This window comes from Oryza sativa, chromosome 4, assembly GCF_034140825.1.
Source record: "Oryza sativa Japonica Group chromosome 4, ASM3414082v1".
Lineage (NCBI taxonomy): Eukaryota > Viridiplantae > Streptophyta > Magnoliopsida > Poales > Poaceae > Oryza > Oryza sativa.
The window spans coordinates 22,854,472-22,876,710 of record NC_089038.1 but is presented as its reverse complement, the minus strand read 5'-3'; the positions used below and the strand labels follow the sequence as shown (position 1 = coordinate 22,876,710).

Here is a 22,239-nt window from a genome sequence, read left to right as displayed (position 1 = left end):
ATGCATAAACAAGACATGTTGCTCCTAATTTCCTATACCATACCTCGAGTTTATATAGGTTTTGCAATATATGGAGGAAGAATCGGAGTGACAATACAGTGTGAACAGTGAACTACTTGCCTCTAATTTTCTGAACTGGCGTACCCCTAAATCGGCAGCTATTCATGTCCAAGAAGCGGACTTTGCCATGATCGAAGCTTTGACATGTAGACTGACTTCTCATTTTGAATCTTTGATTTACCGCCTTACAGGAACTTTACTTGGACGCAACTACGCTTCCAGCTGATCGACACAATACTACCGCCACCGCCACCGTCGGATATGTAATCGAGCGGCTGAGACCCAGTAGGCAAGACCCGGTTTTGTGAGTTCGCTTAGCTTGCAGTCGAGTAAAATGCCGTTTACTGTGCATTACTCCAACCAGTATTCTGATACTTGACACACACCAAACGAGGTCAAAACTAAACATTCTTTGATATATATGCAGGACGTGAATTGAAGCAAGGGGCATGCAGTTGTATCCATTCTAGCAGACACGGTCCAGCTGCATGCTGTGATGAGTCCTTCGATCAGGATGGCGCCGGCGCCATCGTCGTCGCTGGCAACTGCCGGTCACGGCAAGACCAAGAGCGGGCGCTCGTCCTCATCGGCCGTGCGGCCGGCGCTGCTGGCGATCGCCGTGAGCGTGATGGTTGTGCTTCTCATGGCCGTCCTCTTCGGCGCACGGTGGACGCCCTCCGGCGGCCATGGCGGCGGCGCAGACACCAGCTGGGTCTCGGCCGGAGCTCGCGTCGTCTTAAACGCCGGTACGTATGATAACGTCCATGCCAGTACGTGTGCATTTGGATGGTTTTGTTTGTTCCATTTTTTACGACAAAAAGGAGGAAGAACGAAACGTTTCTTACCGCGCGTGCATGCAGTGTCCAGCCAACAAGGCGCCGATCCCGTCGTGAAGGTGGCGCAGCCGCACGACCGGCTACTAGGCGGCCTCCTCTCGCCGGACTTCAACGACACCTCCTGCCTCAGCCGCTACCGCGCCTCGCTCTACCGCCGGCGATCCCTCCACGTCCTCTCGTCGCACCTCGTCTCCGCCCTCCGCCGCTACGAGTCCCTCCACCGCCTCTGCGGCCCCGGCACGTCCGCCTACGAGCGCGCCGTCGCCCGCCTGCGGTCGCCGTCGTCGTCGAACACTACCTCCGACGCTCCCTCCGAGTGCAGGTACCTCGTGTGGACGCCTCACGCGGGGCTCGGCAACCGCATGCTCTCGATCACGTCCGCCTTCCTCTACGCGCTCCTCACCGGCCGCGTCCTCCTCTTCCACCGCTCCGGCGACGATATGAAGGACCTCTTCTGCGAGCCGTTCCCCGGCGCGACGTGGGTCCTCCCGGAGAAGGACTTCCCCATCCGCGGCATGGAGCGCTTCGGCATACGCACCCGCGAGAGCCTCGGCAACGCGCTGGGCCGAGGCGAGGGCGGCCGTGACCCGCCGCCGCCGTGGATGTACGTGCACCTGCGGCACGACTACACGCGCCCGGGCGCCAGCGACCGGCTCTTCTTCTGCGACGACGGGCAGGACGCGCTGCGGCGCGTCGGCTGGGTGGTGCTCCTCTCCGACAACTACTTCGTCCCGGGCCTCTTCCTGATCCCGCGGTACGAGCGCGAGCTGTCGCGGATGTTCCCGCGCCGCGACGCCGTGTTCCACCACCTCGGCCGCTACCTGTTCCACCCGAGCAACACGGTGTGGGGGATGGTGATGCGGTACCACGGCTCGTACCTGGCCAAGGCGGAGGAGCGCGTCGGCGTCCAGGTGCGCACCTTCTCCTGGGCGCCCATCTCCACCGACGAGCTCTACGGCCAGATCGTCTCGTGCGCGCAAGGCGAGAACATCCTGCCCCGCGTGCGCGAGTCCAGCTCCGGCTCCGACAACGCCACCGCCATCCCTGGCTCCGGGCGGCAGCAGCAGCAGCGGCCGGCGAGGCGCAAGGCGGTGCTCGTGGTGTCGCTGCACGGCGAGTACTACGAGAGGATCAGGGACATGTACTACGAGCACGGCGCGGCGGGCGGGGACGCGGTGAGCGTATTCCAGCCGACGCACCTGGGCGGGCAGCGGTCGGAGGAGCGGATGCACAACCAGAAGGCGCTCGCCGAGATGATGCTGCTCAGCTTCTCCGACGTGGCGCTCACGTCGGCCGCCTCGACGTTCGGGTACGTCAGCCACGGGCTGGCCGGGCTGAGGCCGTGGGTGCTCATGGTCCCCGTCCGCAAGAAGGCGCCCAACCCGCCGTGCCGGCTAGCCGCCACCGTCGAGCCGTGCTTCCACACACCGCCGCACTACGACTGCCAGGCGAGGACCAAAGGTGACAACGGCAAGACGGTCCGGCACGTCCGGCACTGCGAGGACCTCAAGGATGGTGTTCAATTGGTGGACTGAGTTGCATTCCATTGTCCCTCCGCCTGTCCATCTGCACTGTTCTTCACTTGTTTGTTGTTAAAGCATTAAGAAAACATTTACTGAATTGTAATCAAGTTTGTATGATATGATATTTCTCAAGATAAGAAACTTTGCACATTAGCAAGACAAAACTATAGTAATTGAGAGAACAATGTTACCAAGTGAAAAGGAAAACATGGCAACTATCGTATGAAAAAGAGTATGGAAACTTTATGGAAATGTAATAATGAAGCAATTGAATTATTTTGATCAATGACCAATGACAGCGAGAATCTATTATATCTTTAAAGTAATAGAAAAAGGAGCCTCCACGTTTGCTTTCACGGGCTAGAAATTCTCACATTAATCCAAAAAAATAAAAATAGAAAAATAGAACTAGATTAGGATTAGGATTAGTTAAAAACTGAAGAAAGGAAAAAAAAAGTGAACCGGACAATCAGTCAAAACGAAAATAAGATTAATCCAAAAAAATAAGGAAAAAGAAAAATAGAACTAGATTTAGGATTAGAATTAGTTAAAAACTGAAAGGAAAAAACAAAAAAGTTAATCGGGCAATAAGTCAAAATGAAAATAAGGAAAACCGAGTCATACAATACATTGGAAACTGACAATGTTCCAGGAATCCGCGTGCACACACCACTTTTAAAAAAATTGAAAGACAAACCAATCCTAGCTATCAGCTAGCAAGCATATTAAGCTATAGGCTACGTTGCTCCTTCCACGCGGAAGCTATAGGCAAGCCAAAATTTTGATGACTTAAGCAACGGCTATAGTTTTTAAACAATTGAAATTAGAAATATTAAAATAATAGTAGATATAAGAACACAATACGAGATTATTTAAAATTCAAAATAAAAAATAAAATAAAATCTGAAATTAGAAAAAAAATAAGGGTTCATCTAGGAATACAATTTATAAATAATAAAGACTATCGAACAAAGAGACCATCTAGAACACATGATGATATTAATTAAAATTTGGAATGTCAAATAAAATGATCCCGAAAATATAAAATAATTATAAGGGTTCAAGTATGAATATGACTTATAAATAAAAAATATTGGAATGAAAAATACGGAATTTTCAAACAAAAAAATCATCTAGAACACAGATGACAAATGACAATAAAGATGGGAGAAACAACCGATGTATAAAGAAGTACAGTGGTGATGGTTGATGGGACATCGAAAAACTATTAACAAAACATTTAAAAAAATCTCAATGACGATTAAAAGAAGGGACAACGGACATGCCGTTAGGCAACACGGTCATGACGGTTGGCGGGACTTCTATAAAATAAAAATAAATCCCAGTAATAAGCATATTCGATTTTAAAATCTCAATGACGATAAAGAAAAGAGGCAACGGGCGAGCCATAAAGGAGTATAATGCCAAATCCATTGATGGTTTGACGGGACTTCTAGAAAGTAAAAAAACAAAACCTAAACGATAATTATGTTTGATTTTTAAAATCTCAATGATAACAAAAAGAGATAATGGACGAGCTGTAGAGGAGTATAGTGACAGTGTTTGACGAGCCTTCTGAAAATTACAAAAATAAAACCCAACGAGACAATAAACTCTAAAAACTACGAGGTCCAATTTTTAAAGGTTCGGGACTTCTAAAAAGTAAAAAAAAACAATGATAATCATGTTTGATTTTAAAATCTCAATGACAGGAAAGAGGGGAGGCAGCGGACGAGACTTATAATAGTACAGTGGCTAAGCCACTAACGGTTTGGTAGGATTTAAAGTAAACGAAATGAATCCAAATGATAATTATGTTTGATTTTTAAAATCCCAATGACAATAAAGAGAGGAGACAGAGAATAGGCCGTAGAGAAGCATAGTGGCAGCATTTGATGGGACTTCTAAAAATTATAAAAATGAAACCAACGAGATAATAAACACTAAAAACTATAATATTCAATTTTTAAAGGTTACAAGGAGAATGAACAGAAACGGCAATAGATCGAGTAAACAAATAAAGAAGAGGGTGATAGAAATAAGGGGTAGACAGAAGCAAATAGCCTGTGTGACTTCTAAAAAACCTATAAAAGTAGAAACACAGGATGATAAGGTTTGGCCTTTCAAAGTTTTAAGAAAATGAGATAGCTATTTAATAAAAATTAAGTAAAATCATATTAAAAATAGATAATTCTGTATGGGTGCTAGCCGCGCAATTGCGCGGGCCACCCAGCTAGTTGTCAATTATAATTATAAAGTTACATGGTGGTGATTTGTAACTACTGCATCCTCAGCGATGGGTACAATACTCAGACATGGTCAAGAGTAAATGAGGACAAGCATGGTATATGATAATGCCACAAGCCGAGCTAAACAATTAACAAAATCTTATTCTGGATGCTCCCTGTAATCATGTAAGATAAAACTAAGCCAGCACCATCAGAATGACGAAATACCTGATGCTTGGCGCAATTTTTCATAGGAAACCCAGAACACAAACTGCCATGGACCAAGCCTGGCCCATGTAGGTAAGAATCCCTTCCACAATGCTGTCAACCCCTCATGTTTGACAGTCTTGACCAAACAATCATAAGAATTCCTGTATAGAACTTTTGCATCCTTGCCCTGGTTCATCATCCTAGTTTTGATTACATCTGCTGGGCAGCTTAAGGTTGTCGCAGACAGTCCAGATGCGACAGAGGCAAGTGTGTGAGCATACAGGTTATCGCCACAGATTTGCTTCCGGATGATGAAATGCTTTGCCTGATCATAGCATGTCAATTCACCCATATTGACAAGAAAGGCTCGTTGGGCATTAGGAACAACACCCTTCCAAAGTCCTCGAAATCCTTCGGCCCGTACAATTTTTGTAAAGGCATCAAAGATTCCTGTATACCGTGGTTGGATACCTTGGCTCAACAGTCTGCTGTCTGCTTGCATCCTTACCTTGATGAGATCAGCAGGGCTTGCCACCACCTGCACTGCAGAGTAACTATAATGTCAATAAATGATCAACGAAACAATAGCAGCTATTAAGCTATATCAATTCTACTTCTAACAGATGGTTAATACCAGCAGCATGTTGATTACAAAATCTCTCTCTAACAAACTAAAATGTTTTGATTATCTCAATTGCTTGCTACTTTACTCTAGGAATGACAAACTATTCAAAACCTAAATGAGGGTGCTAGTCAGGTCATCCTTTTCTAATCAACCTTATTCACAACCCTCGAGGAGCAGCATCATTGAGTACCCAGGTATCGCCTCTTTCCTATACTAGTCACGCAAGTGACCTTGAGGTAGAGGTGTCCTATCGCACACATCTTGCGCTACACAAGTCCTACAGTCCATCAATGTGTCAATGCATTGTCAGCAGGGATGGCATGGTCTCATTGTGGCTCTCGAGTGTACTGTAGGTTGGATCATAAGGAGGTGGTGGAGACTTGGAGACAAATGAGCCTGTCATACAAAAACACATCCAGACTGATGTCTGCTGCTTTATCATCTGCATTGTGATACTATAATTTTGGTAACGGTAATGACACAAATTAGAAGATCCCTTCCCCTGCCTTAAGATGTATATGTCTATTTTGTTGAATTTTTTACTTAATGATAATGTGCATCATTGTTTGGAACCAATAGGTTGGAACTAAGAAATGCTAGCATGTTACAGTCTTCAACAAGTCCAGCAAAAAACAGTTCCAATCCTGTCAAGTCCCCAAGTCCAGTTCAATTCCATCTTCTAAATGTAATACTACCAAAGCAGTTCTTACTTTTACACCGAGAAAAAACATATCCTAACTTCAATAATCAAACATCAAAATGATCTTCCCTGAGTAACTTGGGGAGTAATGTGTACAGACAGTACAATGCCTAGTAGTACTACCCATCAGAAATTCAGAATAGAGCACAGTTCGATCTAGTGTGCTAACAAACGAGCGAGACGAGTCTGATCTTTAAGGAGACGTGTTACCTGTGCGACAACGCCGGAGACACCCCCAGCAAGCGCCTTCTCGAGGAGGCCCGCGTCTCGTCCACCGCTGGCGAAGGTGGACCGGAGGTGCTCGTACCCCACGATGCGGAGCGGGGTGTAGAAGAGGTGCCGGAGTACGGCGGGGGAGAGGCCCCGGTAGATTCCCCCGTCGCGTACGAGCTCGCCAGCGACGCGCATGACGCCCCCGCCTCCCCCGCCGCTGCCCCCTGTACCGCGGTGGAGCTCGAGGCGCGTCTTGACGGCGTCGATGGGGAACGTGGCCGCCTCCGCCGCGGCGGCGGAGAGCGAGGAGAGGGACACCTTGGCAAGGGTCTTGCGGCGGCCCCCGCCATCGCCGTCACCGCCGCCGGCGGCGGCTCGGGCGGACATGGCTGAAGCTCGCGGGGAGTGGGGAGCCTAGCGGCTAGCGCCAGGCAGGAGACGCCTCGCAGATTCTACAAGCCTAACCTGGCGTAAATCTGGACCGAGCAATGGTGATCCAACGGCTGGGAAGGGCTCTTACGCCGAACTAGCGGCCCAAATCTCACACTCCCATGACCTCGCCTTCCCGACGGCGATGGCGGCGAACACTGCGGCGGCGGCGGCGGTGGCGGCGGCGCTCTGCGGTGGTGCATGTGGCGCATTGTGGCTGACGTTCTAGTTCAGAAATCAGATCGCATCGTGGCAAGGTAAGGCTCCTCCGCTTGGAAGAAAGTTCGGAAAAGTACAACTAGTTACCAAACAAAGCGGTTTTTAGCTACATTTTTTTCCATTTGGTAAATTGTGTTCATGCCGTAATTACATTCCACCTTGTTGCTGTAATGGCACAACAATGTATATACAGCAGGCAACAGCTAAAATTGCCTGTCCCTATTGGCTATTGTACACCTCAGTTTCTTTTTTTTTATATTGTACACCTCAGTTTCTGTATGGAGAACTGCAATTTCAATCCGTCAGAGAAAGCTATTCAAAATCCTGTCTGGAAGTGGAACCTGCATTTTAGTGCAAAATTCACTGTGTTTTACTGGATGCTGTACAGTAGCTGATGAGTGATGACAGCAGCCATGGCTGACTGAAGTCTCTCGTTCATGCTGCCTGCAGGATTTGCGGCCCTCCTCTTGCAGATTCATATGGGAGCGTGCTCAGCACCTTCACACGGAACACGGCCTGCAAGTTCGTAGAAATTGATCAGAACTCAGAATTTTTGCAGCAACTCAACGCAAATGGTTCTTCTGAACAAAATGAGAGGAGACAATGGTACAATACGGTGTCAGTAAGGTTTGGGTACCTTTTTATCTGAACCAAACTCAATGGCATCCGAGGGATGGAAACGGACAGGGAAGTTCGGAGGTACGCGATAGCGTCTACCTTCGTTGCTGGAGAGTCCACATGGGACTGAATTAGTAAGATGCATCCATTTCGAATTCAGGGCAAGAGCAAAGAATCATGCGGTTTTCAGAACTTACTCGGTAATCCATGTACCATGTTCACTTCCATTATCAGTCACATAAAAGGCCTTATTCTTGCATGTGATAGTAGCATGGTTTTCTGATATCTGCAATGAAGTTGAACAAATTGGAGAAGCATTAGTTTTTTATTGACAGAAATAAAACTGAAGATTTTTTTAGGCAAGAGAAAATTAGGTTGTAGTAATAAGTAAAACAAAATTCAGCTGTTGAATGTCTCCACCTAAGAACCGTTGCAATGCATTTATAGTTCGAAAGAAGTTCCAACAAATATTTGATGCCATCATTTTGCTTATCTAACCTGTGGCAAGGGCAATGCCAGGGAAGCAGTCGAATTGCTGGGATCTGACCGGCTTCTGCAAAAGAACAATTTTGTTTTATTCTACAATCCTTGAAGAAAGTGTTACCAAAAAATAACAGATTTATTATTTAGACCTACCCAATGGAGAGTGACTTTTTTTCATCCCTGATTAATCGAATGGGTTGCGAGTCTCCAGAACTTGTGGGGAGGAGGTACCACCTGCAAGTAGCATTGTTCTAATGAGTACCTTTTCTCAAAGGCACTGGAATTAAGAAGGATTATACAGAGCATATTTGACATAAAATGAAATCAAAATTCTGAAGACAAGTAAGACCGTACTCTCCACCCATGGCTTGTTCCAATGCATCGTCATCCTCAAACCATCGACGAAGCTGGTCGTTTGCCTTCAGCATGATTGTAAAAGTCAGAAAAGGAAAATATTGCACTGCCCCACATTGATAAATCATACAGAATAGAGATATACCTTGTCAGAAAGCCTACAGCTTAACGGTCTTCCTTCTAACTTCGTGCTGTTCATTGGTGACATTAACATATGGTGAGTAATAACAACCATGCCAATCTAGTGAGTATTTTCAGATTATGTATCTACATGTGAGCTCAAAATAAAATCGAAGTTATAGCTCAATAATCACCTGTTTCCTCCTAGAACCCAGCTCAACATCAAAGGCATTCCATACTTGATGAAGAATCTCCCACCAACTCTTCCAGGATGTGGTATCCTCAACTTCGTTAAAAACTGCATTGGACAGATATCCATATTAAGACCAAATAATTTTAGTCTGCGATTCTTCAATGATTTTCTTATGATGATAATCTAAATCAGAAACTTGTTTCAGAAATAAAATAAAATAATCAGCAACAGACATAATAAGCAGGTTAAAACTGGCTGACGGGCATAAACCACATAAGTACATTTAGATATTAGAAGTACAAAGCAGAACAAGTTCTTGACATACCGACAATGGTCCCAGACCCACACCCAAGTATGGTCTATAAGTGGTAGCCATGATTGCTGCCATTCTTGCCAACCCATGTATAACAGAAACACGTAGTATTCTCTCCTTCTCATATCTGCAGCCACACAAGCACAATAATGTCTTGATCATCAATCAAATGACTGAGGATCACACCTAAAGAATTAAGAGTATACACAATAAGATGGCCTTGAAGAATAATTTTGATCCGTATTGACATAAAGTCTAGTCGATGCCAGAAGACATTCTATCTAGGTAAAACTAGTATGATAAAACATAAAAAACAGTTACCTCCTCAAGGAGGAAACTATATCCATAGGAGTTCCAGACTTCGCACTCTCCTGCCAGGACTTCTCAAGTTCTACAGCCAGCTGGTAACCATCCTGTGAAATCAAGTGGGAAAAAATTGCCACAGTAACATAAGTATATATGCTGAGTTTCAATACCAGGGCAAGAAATGCATCCACCATGCTGGTAGTGTCATCAGAGACATGAAAAGTTAATTGTGTACCTCAATAGCCATGCAGCCACCTTGACCCAGATTTGGCTGCATAGCATGTACAGAGTCACCTAGCAAAGTGACACGACCTTTTCCCCAGTTAAAAGTAGGTGGTCGGTCATATATATCCCGGCGAAGAATTGCTTCCTCATCAGTTGCATTTATCAGATCAACGACGTTATCGCACCAACCATTAAATATCTCGAGCAATCTTTTATTTTTACCTGCCAATAAAAAGCATTAGTGGACAATAAGAACACAGACAGGGCCCGCATATGCTTGTGAGCTCAAAAGTTTCACTCTAGGAACTCACCATTTTCAGGATCAGTGCCACCAGCAGGTTCCTTATGAAATGCATACCACTGCATTTTTCCAGCACCGACATCTGAGGAGACGAAATATTGTTTGTGACCAAGAAATACACGGTACCTTCAACAGAAGAAAATGAGGAACATATTAGTATTTCCTAACAGAGGAAAAAAATACAGCAGTCATCTGAATCCGCACTACATACCCAACTGTGTCAATGTCAGGAGGCACAAAGTCTGCAATGCCAGTGTAGCAAGTATATTCTGAATAAGTTGCTTCTGATTGCCCGAAAAGCACCTTCCTCACCTGTCCAATAATTAAATTCTCAAATCACGTCTCTGTTGATTATGTTTGTCAATTGTTACCAAAAGATTTGAGTGATTACATTACCTTTGACCATATTCCATCAGCACCAACCAAAAGGTCACCTTCAAATTTCCGGCCATCCTCCAAAATTGCAGTTACCTGTACTTGTCCAAAAGCCATAACATAAGAATTTTCCATAACATTTTGAGCACATTTTATACTGAGGATATGGCCAATTGACCACAATGACAAACTGATCATTCACCTTGTTGCCATCATCTATGAAATCAACAACATGGCTATCGTTCAGTATAGCATCATCACCAACCGCACGAGCAAGAATCTGCTGCAGCGTCATTCGGCTAATAACCCTTGTAACTGGGAGACCTCGCTCAGCTGCAGGAGTAAATGTATCAAACTTGATGTACCTGAATACCAATTTGACACAGTCAAATGGATGCCTTCAGCAGTTGAGTTCCCATCTTAAAGCTAACCAACAAGCAGACAACAACATTCAGAATTGCAAATGCAAACAAATGTAGCAGAGTAAGCACAAAGAATAATTGCCTTATATGTCAAGTTAGCACTAATGATTAAGCAACAAATTGCATTTCCTTGTACAGTATTGTACTGTAATTGAAACTATAGGTCTGTGATTAATGATTCTCATGTAGGTTGTAGCAATAGGTAAGCAAAACTTGTACAAACAGGACGGCCAATAGTGTAAACCAGCAAATTATTCTTACACTTAGTACTTCTAGAAAGGAGAAAAAAAAACCCCATAATTTTAGGCTTGATAGACGCAACCAATCCTTGGTGGGTGTTGCAATTCGCTTCTAACGCTGGCACGACTTGACTCCTTACCAGGAGCCGGAGACGCCGTCGACGATGCCGTTGACGCGGTTGCCGGTGATGCAGCCGGCGTCCATGACCTGGTCGGCGGCGCCGGCGTCCACGGCCTCGAGCACCGCGAGCGCGTTGCTCTGCAGCTGGATCGGGCCCCGGTACTTCCCTTCCCCGCGCACGGCGCTCATGTCCCTCTCCAGCACCACCACCTCGAACCCCTTCCGCTTGGCCGCGAGCGCGAAGACCAGGCCGCCGATGCCGCCGCCGGCCACCAGGACGCGCGCCCTGCGCCCCGCCGCCTGCGCCGCCGGCATTGCCATGGCGACGGTCGCCCCGTGGCGCCCCCGGGACACGCAAAGCCCGCGCCACTGTGACCCGCGTCGTGGGGGACGGAAGGCGAGCAGGCGTTGCGCCTGGCCATGGGGGCAGGAGGCGCCCGGGATCGCCACGAGAGAGGTGGCCCGCGTTGAGCTGGAGCTTGGGAGTGGCGCCATGGCTGGCACTGGCAGTGGAACGGGAGCAAAGCAAAGCTCTTCTTGGGTGGTGGGATCCGAGAAGCAAGAGCAGAAGCGCTACTGTGACAGTGACTCTCCGATCCGCTCTACCCAACGAGCATCTCCTGAATCTGACTACTCTTGCAGACGTCGCGGCGCCTGAGGTCAATACTCACACGGAGACAGAGAAGACGATCGGAAGTGTTCGACGAATTGGTGTGTTAGAAGCCATGTCGCTCACTCGCTCGTGCTCGACGAATTGGAGGCACCCGCCGCGGAATGGAAGGGCCGGATGGGTGGTTTCACCCTTTCGGCGCGTAGTGGAGCAGCGTGTGGGGTGGGGGGAAGTGGGACGCGCGTACGTGGCGGGCGCGGGTTGCTCGCCGGCGGGGCCAGGAGAAGGGGAAAGCAGCGACGACGACGCCGACGCCGACCAGCTGACTGATGAGAGCTAGTATAGCCCACTACTAGCTTCAATTCATCTATATCTAATCTAATAGTCAATTCATATAATTGCTTACTATACTATTAATACCCGGTCCTACCTATCATACCCACATTACATCTTAGAGTTCGTACTGCAGCTGGCTACATATCTATAGCCCGCTACTCTTCTCTCTCCTCCTTTATCTCTTTAAAATATATTTATAGTTTAGCTTATAGCCTGCTATTGTACCTGCTCTAAACCAGCTATAAACATATTTTAAAGAGATAAAAGAAGAGAGAGAAGAGTAGTTGACTACAGAGCTGCAGCACAGGCTCCAAGACATTTATGACAAATGGGACCAGCTATTGATAGTATAGTAAGCCCTATTATATGAATTAGCTATTACATTGGCTATAGATGATTTGGAGATAGTAGTGGGCTATACTGTTAAACTTGCTCTAACCAGGTGTTTTTCTTTTCAATTTGCCGTGGCTGGTGGGGCGGCTCCAACGTGGGTCGCCTGGCCTAAGCGGCGTCGCACCACGTGTGTTCGTGAGATCAGCGGCGCGCCTAGCAACTGCACAAGTAACATGCTGGAGACTCGAGTAAACAAAAGAGTAAAATACGTTTACGGTCACCCGTATTAAAAAAATCACTTTGAACGTAGTGTCTTTTAAACGATTTTTTCACTTTAGCTATCTTTATTTTAGTTTGAACCACCTCAAAAACTTCTCTCGAGCGTATAAATAATTTTAACTACATCGGTACATGTAAACCGATAATATTCCTGACATACATATAGGCTATTCTTTGCAAGATTAGATGGTAGATGCAGCCAGAGAAATGATTTAGATGATCCAAAGTACAACAACGATAATCTTATCTAAAGTGAAAATATTAGTTAGAGGATGATTCAGAGTAAAATTTTGGTATTAAAACGTGGATCAAAATTATAACTACATGGCCTTGTTTAGATCCAAAAAATTTTGGCCAAAACATCACATCAAATGTTTGGACATATGTATAAGACATTAAATGTGGGGAAAAAATCAATTGCACAGTTTACATGTAAATTGCGAGATGAATTTTTTAGCCTAATTACGTCATGATTTGACTATGTGATGATACAGTAAACATTTGCTAATGACGGATTAATTAGGCTTAATAAATTCGTCTCACAGTTTATAGATATAATCTGTAATTTGTTTTGTTATTAGTCTACGTTTAATACTTCGAATGTATCTGTATACTTTAAAAATTTTACACCCAAAGAACTAAACACACCCTTCAGGACTCATAGTCTGACTGCTAGGGTTGCAGCCGCGAGGTGATTATTATTAAGCCCTTAATTATGGTCAGAATCGTTAATTAAACACACGATGGCGTGACTGAAATGAATGTTTTTAGTTACACTGTGGTGCAGTACGACTGTACGAGTACGAACTTACGAAGACATTGCTCACTGGAGTCTGATGCAACCGGATGGTTTCATCCGAAAAGGGAAAAGAGAAGGGAAGGGGAGGGGAGTGGCGTACCAGGAGCCGGAGATGCCGTCGACGAGGCCGTTGATGCGGTCGCCGGTGACGCAGCCTTCGCGCATGACCTCCTCGGCGACGGACATGTCGATGGCCTCCAGCGCCGCGAGCGCGTTGCTCTGGATCTGTATCGGCCCGCGGTACTGCCCCTCGCCGCGCACCGCGCTCATGTCGCGCTCGAACACCGTCACCTCGTACCCCTTCCGCCTCGCCGCCAGCGCCAGCACCAGCCCCCCGATGCCGCCGCCGGCCACGAGCACCCGCGGCCTCCGCGTGCCCTCGCCGCCGCCGCCCGGCGACGCCGCCTGCGCGACGGAGGCGGCCGCGTCCGCCGGCCGCATTGCCGCCGCCACCCTGGCCCGCGCCCGCTGCCTCTTGCCGCTGGCGCCGCCGCCGCAGCACGCCGAGAGCGCGTGCGGGTGCGGGTGCTGCGCCTCCTCGTGGGAGAAGAGCGAGAAGCGCGTCTTGGCGGGGGCGGTCGCGGAGAGGAGCGCCATGGCCACGCGCCCTCGACGGACGACCGCGCCTCGATCGAGAGCTACTACTAACTAGCACGTCAAGCGAGAGTCAGGTGAAGCTCTTCGCGTGTAGCGGAGACGGAGCAATGGCGGGGGAGGGAGGTAGGTGAGGTGTTAGTAGTACTAGCAGTTAAGCTCGCGGCGGTTGCTTCTAGAAGTTTTGGGCTGCGGTCGTGGAAGGGAGGAGAGGAGGGAAGGCGAAGGCGAGTAGGCGACCGGTGGTGGTGTGGTGGTGGAGGGAGGAGGAACCGCAGCCAATCGCCTGATTCCATTTGGAAGGTCGGATGACGCTGGCTCAGGATTTTATCTTGCCAGGTTCTCACCATCTTCTGTGCGCGGACCGCTGGGTGGCTAACCATGTGTGGCCGTGTAGAACGGTAGCCGAAAACCTAGTTGTCCATTTGTAGAAGAAGAGCGGTGCACCGGTTTTTACCAGAGTATTCAAAGCAGTAAACTGCTAGTCTCTCGTCGTCAACTGGATCCAAAATTTAAATTTTGAAACATAATTTTTAGTTTATTTTAAAGTTTGTAATATTTTTAGCATTGGCTTTTAATCCGCTATGAACACTGTTAATGTTTGTGCTAATAAATTACTCTTGGTTGCTTAGTTTATTTTTTTCATGGTTTATTAGGCATATATCAAATAATTAGAGAATTGAAAGACTTATGGTGGAGATCAAAATATTGTGGAACACAGTTCATGGGGGTATCACTTACAATGGAGTAGATTTTTCTTTGTTATAACATTACATTATGGTACGTGGTTTTCGTCTTAAAAATTAGTATCATGGTAATTTTATTGCGGCGGTGTTAAGCTTGGCCAACTGCCTAGACAAGCTAATTATTGGCTCTTTGGTCGTGTTTCAAATGTAAATTTTATTCAGAATTGAGAACTAAATACTCATATATATTGAGATTACATGTCCAACGTTTGAACTGGGACCTTCTCACCGTTAATTCTAAAGGGAATTGTTTTTTGAGGTTTTCTTCCATTGCAAAAGTATATACATTCTCATAATATATGAGGTAAAAAAATTAAACTAGTTTAACTGATTGAAAAATATAAGTTTATGATTAGCACTACAAAACTTTAAGTTGTTATGAGGTATAGAGAGGTATATATACTCATAGTGTTAGTCCGAAGAATATATCTCCACCCTAAAGGTATATACTCCCTCCTTCCCAAATTGATCATCATGTAATAAAATCCAAAATTTCTAATCATCATATAACTGCATGGATATGGATTTCATTGGAATACAATTAATACAATATGGAAGAATGTGTGCATGCTAGGGTGTAATTGGTATAGGGTTTTAATCGATGCATGCATTGTGGGAGAATATGTGCATGGTGTCTTGATTGATGTGATTTAAATTGTTCTTGGTCTTGGTGCATAAACTTATATGATGATCAATTTGGAAAGGATGGATTACCTCTTAATTAGCACAAATATCTATACCTCTAAAAAAAGCGTAAGAAAAAATTACAACTATTTATGAAGATAAGTTTCCAATCCTATTTCAACCTATAAGGTTAATTGTTTTCTATCTATTATCTCGTATAAACTCGTACTAGATATTTTATACGTACTAACTTCATTTCTAATCTTTTGATAAAATTTGCAAGGTACTAACTTAGGGATGCATGATTAACTGAAGTAGACCGCTCGAAAACCATATGCCTACTAGCACGGAGGTGCGGATGACATATTAACTTGCATGTCCATTCACACCATTAAATTCTATGGGAGGAGTATAGCCCAAGCGGTTTGTAAAGGTTTGGTAGAATTAGGTGTTTTGTAAATGTGTTTTCCCACGTTATCAAAAGCGTTTTGTATTCAGTAATTTTTTATTCGGTTTTATATACCACAACATTATAGTTTTATCCTTATGTCATTAACTAAACAATTACATTTTACATAGTTTCTTGTTGTTTACACAACTTTATAGATTTTGATAGGCGTGGACAAATAAGTTCGGACTTATTTCCTAATTATATCTTTGTATTTATCATGGGTTGGGTTGGCTTGGCTCGAAAAGGTGCATTCCATAGCAAGCAAAACGTCATGCAGTAATAATATCCACAGAAGATCAGAAAACGAACTAGAGAAGCACGCGTGGAGACGTGGCAAATTGCTCTTTCATAGGTGAGTTTGGAGATCTTTTCTCAGTTGGCGTATGGCTTCATCCGGTTCTCCTGAAGCAGTGTGTGCCTGTTGGAGAGTGACACTCCGAGATACTTTTTATGAGACGTGACTTTCTTAATTTTTATCTTTTGACAAAACTGTAAGACGCCAAAGGAATGCACGATTAACCGACTCACCAAAACCAGCCAGTACCTACCAGTGCGAGGTGACGTGTCTACAAGCGAACCCATTCACAGCAGTCAATTCTCAGTAGCCGATAACATCTACTAAGGTTGTGTTCAGAGGTGAGCTTGAAAACTCGCTGCACATAAAAATGGATTAATATGAATTTATAAAGCAACTTCTAAAAAACCAGCAGTTGAAAAACGTGAGCGTGAAAATAAATGAGATGAGTTAAGAAAGTTGAGGAATGAACGATAATGTATGTGAGGAGGGAGGATAAATTCTCATATTCATATGTCCAAAGTTTATTTGTTTCGGTTGTCAAATACTTATCGACAGCTTCATTAATACTAGCACAATAGAGAGATATGATACAGTGGTATATTGAATGGAACACTACACAGATTGCATTATTGACATCTGAAGAAAAGAACGAATACCGCGGAGAGTTACAACGATAACAACCGGCCAGCAAAAGATAGAGCCAAGGCCCAAGGCGTAATCAACATTTCTACTGCAATAAAAAAAATAGACCTACAAAAATTGAAGGATGCCACGGTCATTCACGCAAGCATCATTCATCGAATGGCCATCTATACTACTATCCTAAACTCTGTACCGCAATACCCTTATAATTTGTAAGCCCTGAGCATGCTTATCTCAGTTTTTTTTAGCAGCGATTGAATTAATGAACTATAAGCATTCGTCAACAAAATCCTTTTTGTTTCTAAACTAAGAACCTATTTCGCCATCATCCAAGTTGGCACGGAATTGTTAGAAGTTCGGAAGTATAGAATCAAGCATCAGGCCTTCAGCTGCTCTTCACCAATGGCTGGTGTTGGAGCAACTCCACCAGTAGTTGGCCTGGATGAGAACAAACCAAATAAATCTTCCTGAAGTTGGTCAATATCAATGTTGGCAGAGGCCAGAATCAACAGAGGAACACTTACAGTCCAACCATCACTTGGCTGGTGTTGGAGCAACTCCACCAGTAGTTGGCCTAGAAGAGAACAAACCAAATAAATCTTCCTGAAGTTGGTCAATATCAATGTTGGCAGAGGCCAGAATCAACAAAGAGGAACACTTACAGTCCAACCATCACTTTGAAAGCGTCATAGAGTCCCCACTGCGCTCCAGTGAGAGTACCGATCATCACGATACGCAAAGGGAGTCCACGCGTAAATAGACCCCACATACCAAGCTTATTCACAGCCTGTAAATGCAACAAGAAATAATAAATCCAACAAACACGTTACAGAAGATGGTATGGTGATTACAAAACTTACATCGCCAACTGTTGCGCCCTTGGCATTGTTGAGGAAAGACACAAGATTGTCCGCAGGGTGTGAAACTATTGCACAGAACACCCCTGCAATGTAACCACCTGCAAAGCTCACACCGAGCTGCAGTGGTTTGCTGCACTCACTCTTGGGGGCAGGGATTGCATATTTGTATATCATCTCAACAACGGTTTCAAAAGACGCAAACTTCATCATAGTATCTGTGTATCATAAAATGGTCAAATTAATTAAATTTCATGAAAAGCACTCAAGGCTCAACGGGATAACAATCTGATTGCTGCATACTGAATATCAGTGCTCAGTATCATAGCAAAAACTAATTTACAATCACAACAGAGAACCTAGAATGTAAAATCCCAACATCAAATGTATTGACTTATTTAATTGCTGAACATACAGCTGATGAACTATCCTCATGTAAATCACCAAATTGGACATTGCTACAAAAAAGGAGATAAGTTGAGCAGACAGATATCCAAACTAAAAGAGAAAATCATTAAACTAGGTGTTTGCTGCAGGCTGCAAGCGATATAAGATTCACATGAGTTAGGCACTTGTTTAATGTACACCACGTCATTGGAGTCTAGCTCCATAGTAATAGAGAGAACTCAAGCAGTGTGGAAAATTTATATATGCACACATAAAATCTTGAAAATCATAGTGTGATCTCCAGAAGAACAATGTGCACAAAAAATGCAAGGCCTTTATGTCCAAGCATGCAGATATAGACAGCATGATAGCATCACTCAAAAGTATCTTGGATGCTGCTCGAAATGTACTTCAACATTGCATGGACATCTGAAGATCAATTGCCACAACTTAAGATCAAAATGGGTCCTAAACATACAAAGGCAGAAAAATTCCCCACAATAAATTCAATTCGTCTATTTTAAATAAATGTACACCACTTCATTGGAGTTTACCTCCAAAACAGAAGAGATAACTCAAGCAGTGTGGATAGTTTATATATGCACACATAAAATCTTGTAAACCATGGTACGATTGCAAGAACTAATGTGCACCAAAAAAAGAAATCCTACAAGACTAAACTGGAATTGCCATGAAACATTGTATGTCTCAAGATCAATTGCCCACAACTTAAAATCAAAATGGGTACTAAATATACAAAGGCAGAAAATTCCCCACAAGAAATTCAATTTGCTTATTTTAAATAAATGTACACCACTTCATTGGAGTTTATCTCCAACATAGAAGAGATAACTCAAGCAGTGTGGATAGTATATATATGCACACATAAAATCTTGTAACCCATGGTATGATTGCAAGAAGAACTATGTGCACCCAAAAAAAAATCCTACAAGACTAAACTGGAGTTGCCATTAAATATGTACAAAGAATTCATAGAGCACTGGTGCTTGCAATCATGTTAAATAATTGTTCAAGGCCAACAGTTTTCACCATTATGAAAAAAAAATGACATTACAACAAAGATGACAGATCATAAGACATCATCTACAACACATCATATCATAATAACTGCTGGTACAAAATAATTGAAATAATACCAGTAATCAATGTATACCACTTCATTGGAGTCTAGGTCCAGTGTAATAGAGATAGCTCAAGCAGTGTGGAAAAATCAATATATGCACACATAAAAACTTGAAACCATTGGGTGATTTCAAGAAGAACTATGTGCATTGCTGTAATGGAAACATTGAAATTATGTTTTTAACTCAATTGTACTCTTTCATGGCAAAGTCATGAATGAACCACTTAATCATTCATGCATGCCCATTGTACACTACATAAAAAACAAGTATCTCAGGAGTTCCCATCCCTTCAATAACAGGATAAGCTGCATGAATCAGGTTTTGCACTAAAAATTTATACATTTTATGTAAAATGATCACTAACTGACTTTAAAAATTAGACAATCGTCGCTACATGTGCAAATTCTTAAAAAGGAGATAGGTACTAACAAGGAATTTGTCGCCCCCAGAGTGGAACAATCCCTTTATACAATCTGCACAGTAAACATTGAGTTGGAAGACTGATGTTAGAGACCCGCTTACTGAACAATGTGATTTACAAGACCCTATCAACTTACCCAGCATAGCCTTCTGCCTTGACAAACTTTGGAAGACCATCAGATAAACCTCTCGCAAAGCCAGGTTGTGTCTGCACACGAACCTTCACAGCCTCCATGGGGCAGAGTGCAATATCTGCAATTACTTCAGCAGAAGCAGATCCAGCCAAATAAATTAATGTCTTGTACTTAGCTGCATACTCAGGCCCAGCAATGTCCGAATAGTACTTCTTAAAAAATTCATAGAAACCAAACTTGCACGCGCCCTGAGCACTGTAACCAAGCAGTGTGGGCACCCATCCTCTGAAGAAACCTCTTGCTCCTTGCTCTTTCAAGAGAACACCGAACCCAGATGAGATACTCTTGTACTTGGCTGGATCAATCTGAGAAATCAAAGAACGTAAAATAATTGATTCGGAGAAATGACTAATGTGACCATAAACAGCATGTTAGCAATTCCATGCCAATGCATCAAACACATAATCTAGGGGGTACAAACACATGAGATAGACATGAAATTGCAATCAGTATAATTTCAATCAAATTAAAAATGATTTTATTTGACAATGCATGCCTACATTTGCATATCACAGAACAACTAGCCTGAGGGTCGTTCAGTCACAGGGTCAGAAACCACCAACGAATCCAAGATACATCGACAAAACACATAGACATGCAACACGACCTATAAATCAACTGCAAATTTGCAATTATGAACACCGCAAAAGATAAGTTGCAATGGTTCGTTATTGCTTGGTAGTTGGTTCATAACAGTGACAATATACAAGCAAAGCAATGAGCACAAACGATGTCTCCTACGGCGTCTCCTAGGAGAATATCCTTAGGATACCAAAGGAATATGTCCTGGAATAGTCACTTGGAATGCACCCAACTACGCTTATTAGATCTATTTAAGAGAAGGGTAGAGGGGGATTTATCCTTCTCCCTCCTCTATATATATATGCATAGGTGAACATCATCTAACATGACTCACTCCTGGCTCTGCTCAAAGACTAAGGGTACATGTACCCATGTAGTTAATGTTACAACAAACTGCTAAACAATGTGTAAATAATGGTAGCCAACTGCAAATTGAAAGGAAGTACATACAAGAAATTGTATGCCTTGAAGGATCAGATAGAACATTCATGTTCAGAATCATTGCAGGCGATACTCATTATAACCTTGCATGAATGCATGATGCCAAGACTTCAAACCCGGATTACATAAGAACTACGGATCGCCAGGTGATCCAAATGACGAACCGAAATCTCAAACTGACCAACAGAACCAATGCATCATCAACATGCTATGTGTGCGGCAGCATTCATAAATTTAATGCGATCACAACCCAGAAAGCTTCTACGTAGTAGTAGTAGACGAGTCACGACAGTTGCAATCCGAATCGAACAGGGAAATTTGCGTGAATCTCACCTGCATGTTGCACTTGACGAGATCGAGCGGCGTGACGGTCATGTGCGTGAGCCCGCAGCTGGCGATGCCGCCGGCCGTGCACGCGGCGTAGAAGGCCGGCGAGTACATCTCAATCTTCCCCGCCGGCTCTCTCGGCGAGCGAGCCCACACCGCCGGCCCCGCCAGCGACGGCGCGGGGACCCCACGTACACCCACGGCTGCGGCGGCCGCGAACGACGGCGACGAGGAGGCGGCAGGGGCCGCGTACAGGAAGCTGGGCAGCAGCGCCTTGCGCGAGCTCTCGGAGACGACGGCCATGGCGGCGGGCGTGGGCGTTGGCGGTGGTGGTGCTCTCGCGGCTTAGGGTTTGAGGCCTCATCTCGAGGAGGGGCGCGGGGGCGCGCTTTGTTGAGCTTGAGCAGCGGCGTGCGCGAGCTCCGCTCCCGCGAGCGGCTCGCCGCCATTCGCTCGCGGGGGAGGGAGAGGTGGGAGAGACCGGTGGCTCCGCGATTTGCTAGGGCATCCGCTTCCGAATGGGCTGGGCTTTTATAGCGGAGTCCGCACAGGTGGGTGTGGGTTACCTCATCGTGGGCCTTAATGGGCCGCCCAGTAAGAATTCCAGCCCATTTGAGCGAAAAGGGTGGGCACGTGGGGTCGTGGACACGACCGGATGCTGCGTAGCTCCGCGTCCCCCAGCGAAGCGAACACCAAACGAGATTTAAGACCAAAACTCGCGGGCCCACATGATGTGTACCCCACATGGAAGTGAGATGTACGTTCCAAACTAAGAGTTAGCCATGTAACTCGAGGAATAATTAACTATTTACCACTCTTACGAGTGGCACCAAATTATTTGTCACTGGACCCCATGTCATAGATACGTGAAAGCCTACGTATTATAGAGAGAGTGGTAAATAATTAATTGCACATGCGAGGAGTTAAATGTCACTGTACTCTGAGCTTTACGTCCGAACCTGACGAACTCGAAAAGGCAGCAGCTCTTCCACCGTCCGATTGTACACGTGTCGCGCATCGGTTCTTCCGCTCCACTGCGCCATGGCTATATAGAGGAGCTT

At 44.9% G+C, this 22,239-nt stretch overlaps 4 protein-coding genes across 6 annotated transcripts; 1 reads left to right on the top strand and 3 right to left on the bottom strand.

The window, feature by feature from the left end:
• Positions 1–387: 387 nt before the first annotated feature.
• LOC4335986 (probable fucosyltransferase 7) lies at positions 388–2,579 on the top strand. The gene is made up of 2 exons (XM_015780868.3): positions 388–806; positions 921–2,579. Exons 1-2 carry the CDS (start codon positions 557–559, stop codon positions 2,429–2,431), a joined length of 1,761 nt encoding a protein of 586 aa, XP_015636354.1. The 5' UTR covers positions 388–556; the 3' UTR covers positions 2,432–2,579.
• A 1,994-nt stretch (positions 2,580–4,573) lies between these two features.
• On the bottom strand, positions 4,574–6,885 carry LOC4335985 (mitochondrial uncoupling protein 3). Its single transcript, NM_001419367.1, has 2 exons — positions 6,393–6,885; positions 4,574–5,395 (listed from the first exon to the last, which is right to left on the bottom strand). The coding sequence occupies exons 1-2, from the start codon at positions 6,780–6,782 to the stop codon at positions 4,859–4,861; spliced, it is 927 nt and encodes a 308-aa protein (NP_001406296.1). The 5' UTR covers positions 6,783–6,885; the 3' UTR covers positions 4,574–4,858.
• A 241-nt stretch (positions 6,886–7,126) lies between these two features.
• Positions 7,127–14,188, bottom strand: LOC4335984 (zeaxanthin epoxidase, chloroplastic-like). 2 transcript variants are annotated; one of them, NM_001419366.1, is made up of 16 exons: positions 13,571–14,188; positions 10,534–10,696; positions 10,353–10,427; positions 10,168–10,268; positions 9,967–10,082; positions 9,666–9,877; positions 9,446–9,537; positions 9,137–9,251; positions 8,813–8,916; positions 8,644–8,689; positions 8,499–8,563; positions 8,298–8,378; positions 8,160–8,214; positions 7,859–7,947; positions 7,681–7,768; positions 7,127–7,559 (listed from the first exon to the last, which is right to left on the bottom strand). In NM_001419366.1, exons 1-16 carry the CDS (start codon positions 14,065–14,067, stop codon positions 7,479–7,481), a joined length of 1,980 nt encoding a protein of 659 aa, NP_001406295.1. In that variant the 5' UTR covers positions 14,068–14,188; the 3' UTR covers positions 7,127–7,478. The 2 variants fall into 2 exon arrangements, with proteins under 2 accessions (NP_001406295.1, XP_015636353.1); XM_015780867.3 differs by lacking the exon at positions 13,571–14,188 and adding an exon at positions 11,133–11,898.
• A 2,528-nt stretch (positions 14,189–16,716) lies between these two features.
• LOC4335983 (mitochondrial phosphate carrier protein 3, mitochondrial) lies at positions 16,717–21,679 on the bottom strand. 2 transcript variants are annotated; one of them, NM_001419365.1, is made up of 7 exons: positions 21,185–21,679; positions 19,772–20,133; positions 19,644–19,687; positions 17,686–17,900; positions 17,488–17,612; positions 17,350–17,399; positions 16,717–17,263 (listed from the first exon to the last, which is right to left on the bottom strand). In NM_001419365.1, exons 1-6 carry the CDS (start codon positions 21,479–21,481, stop codon positions 17,360–17,362), a joined length of 1,083 nt encoding a protein of 360 aa, NP_001406294.1. In that variant the 5' UTR covers positions 21,482–21,679; the 3' UTR covers positions 16,717–17,263; positions 17,350–17,359. The 2 variants fall into 2 exon arrangements, with proteins under 2 accessions (NP_001406294.1, XP_015633578.1); XM_015778092.3 differs by lacking the exon at positions 17,350–17,399 and having other exon boundaries at positions 16,782–17,263; positions 21,185–21,671.
• Between the last annotated feature and the right edge of the window lie 560 nt (positions 21,680–22,239).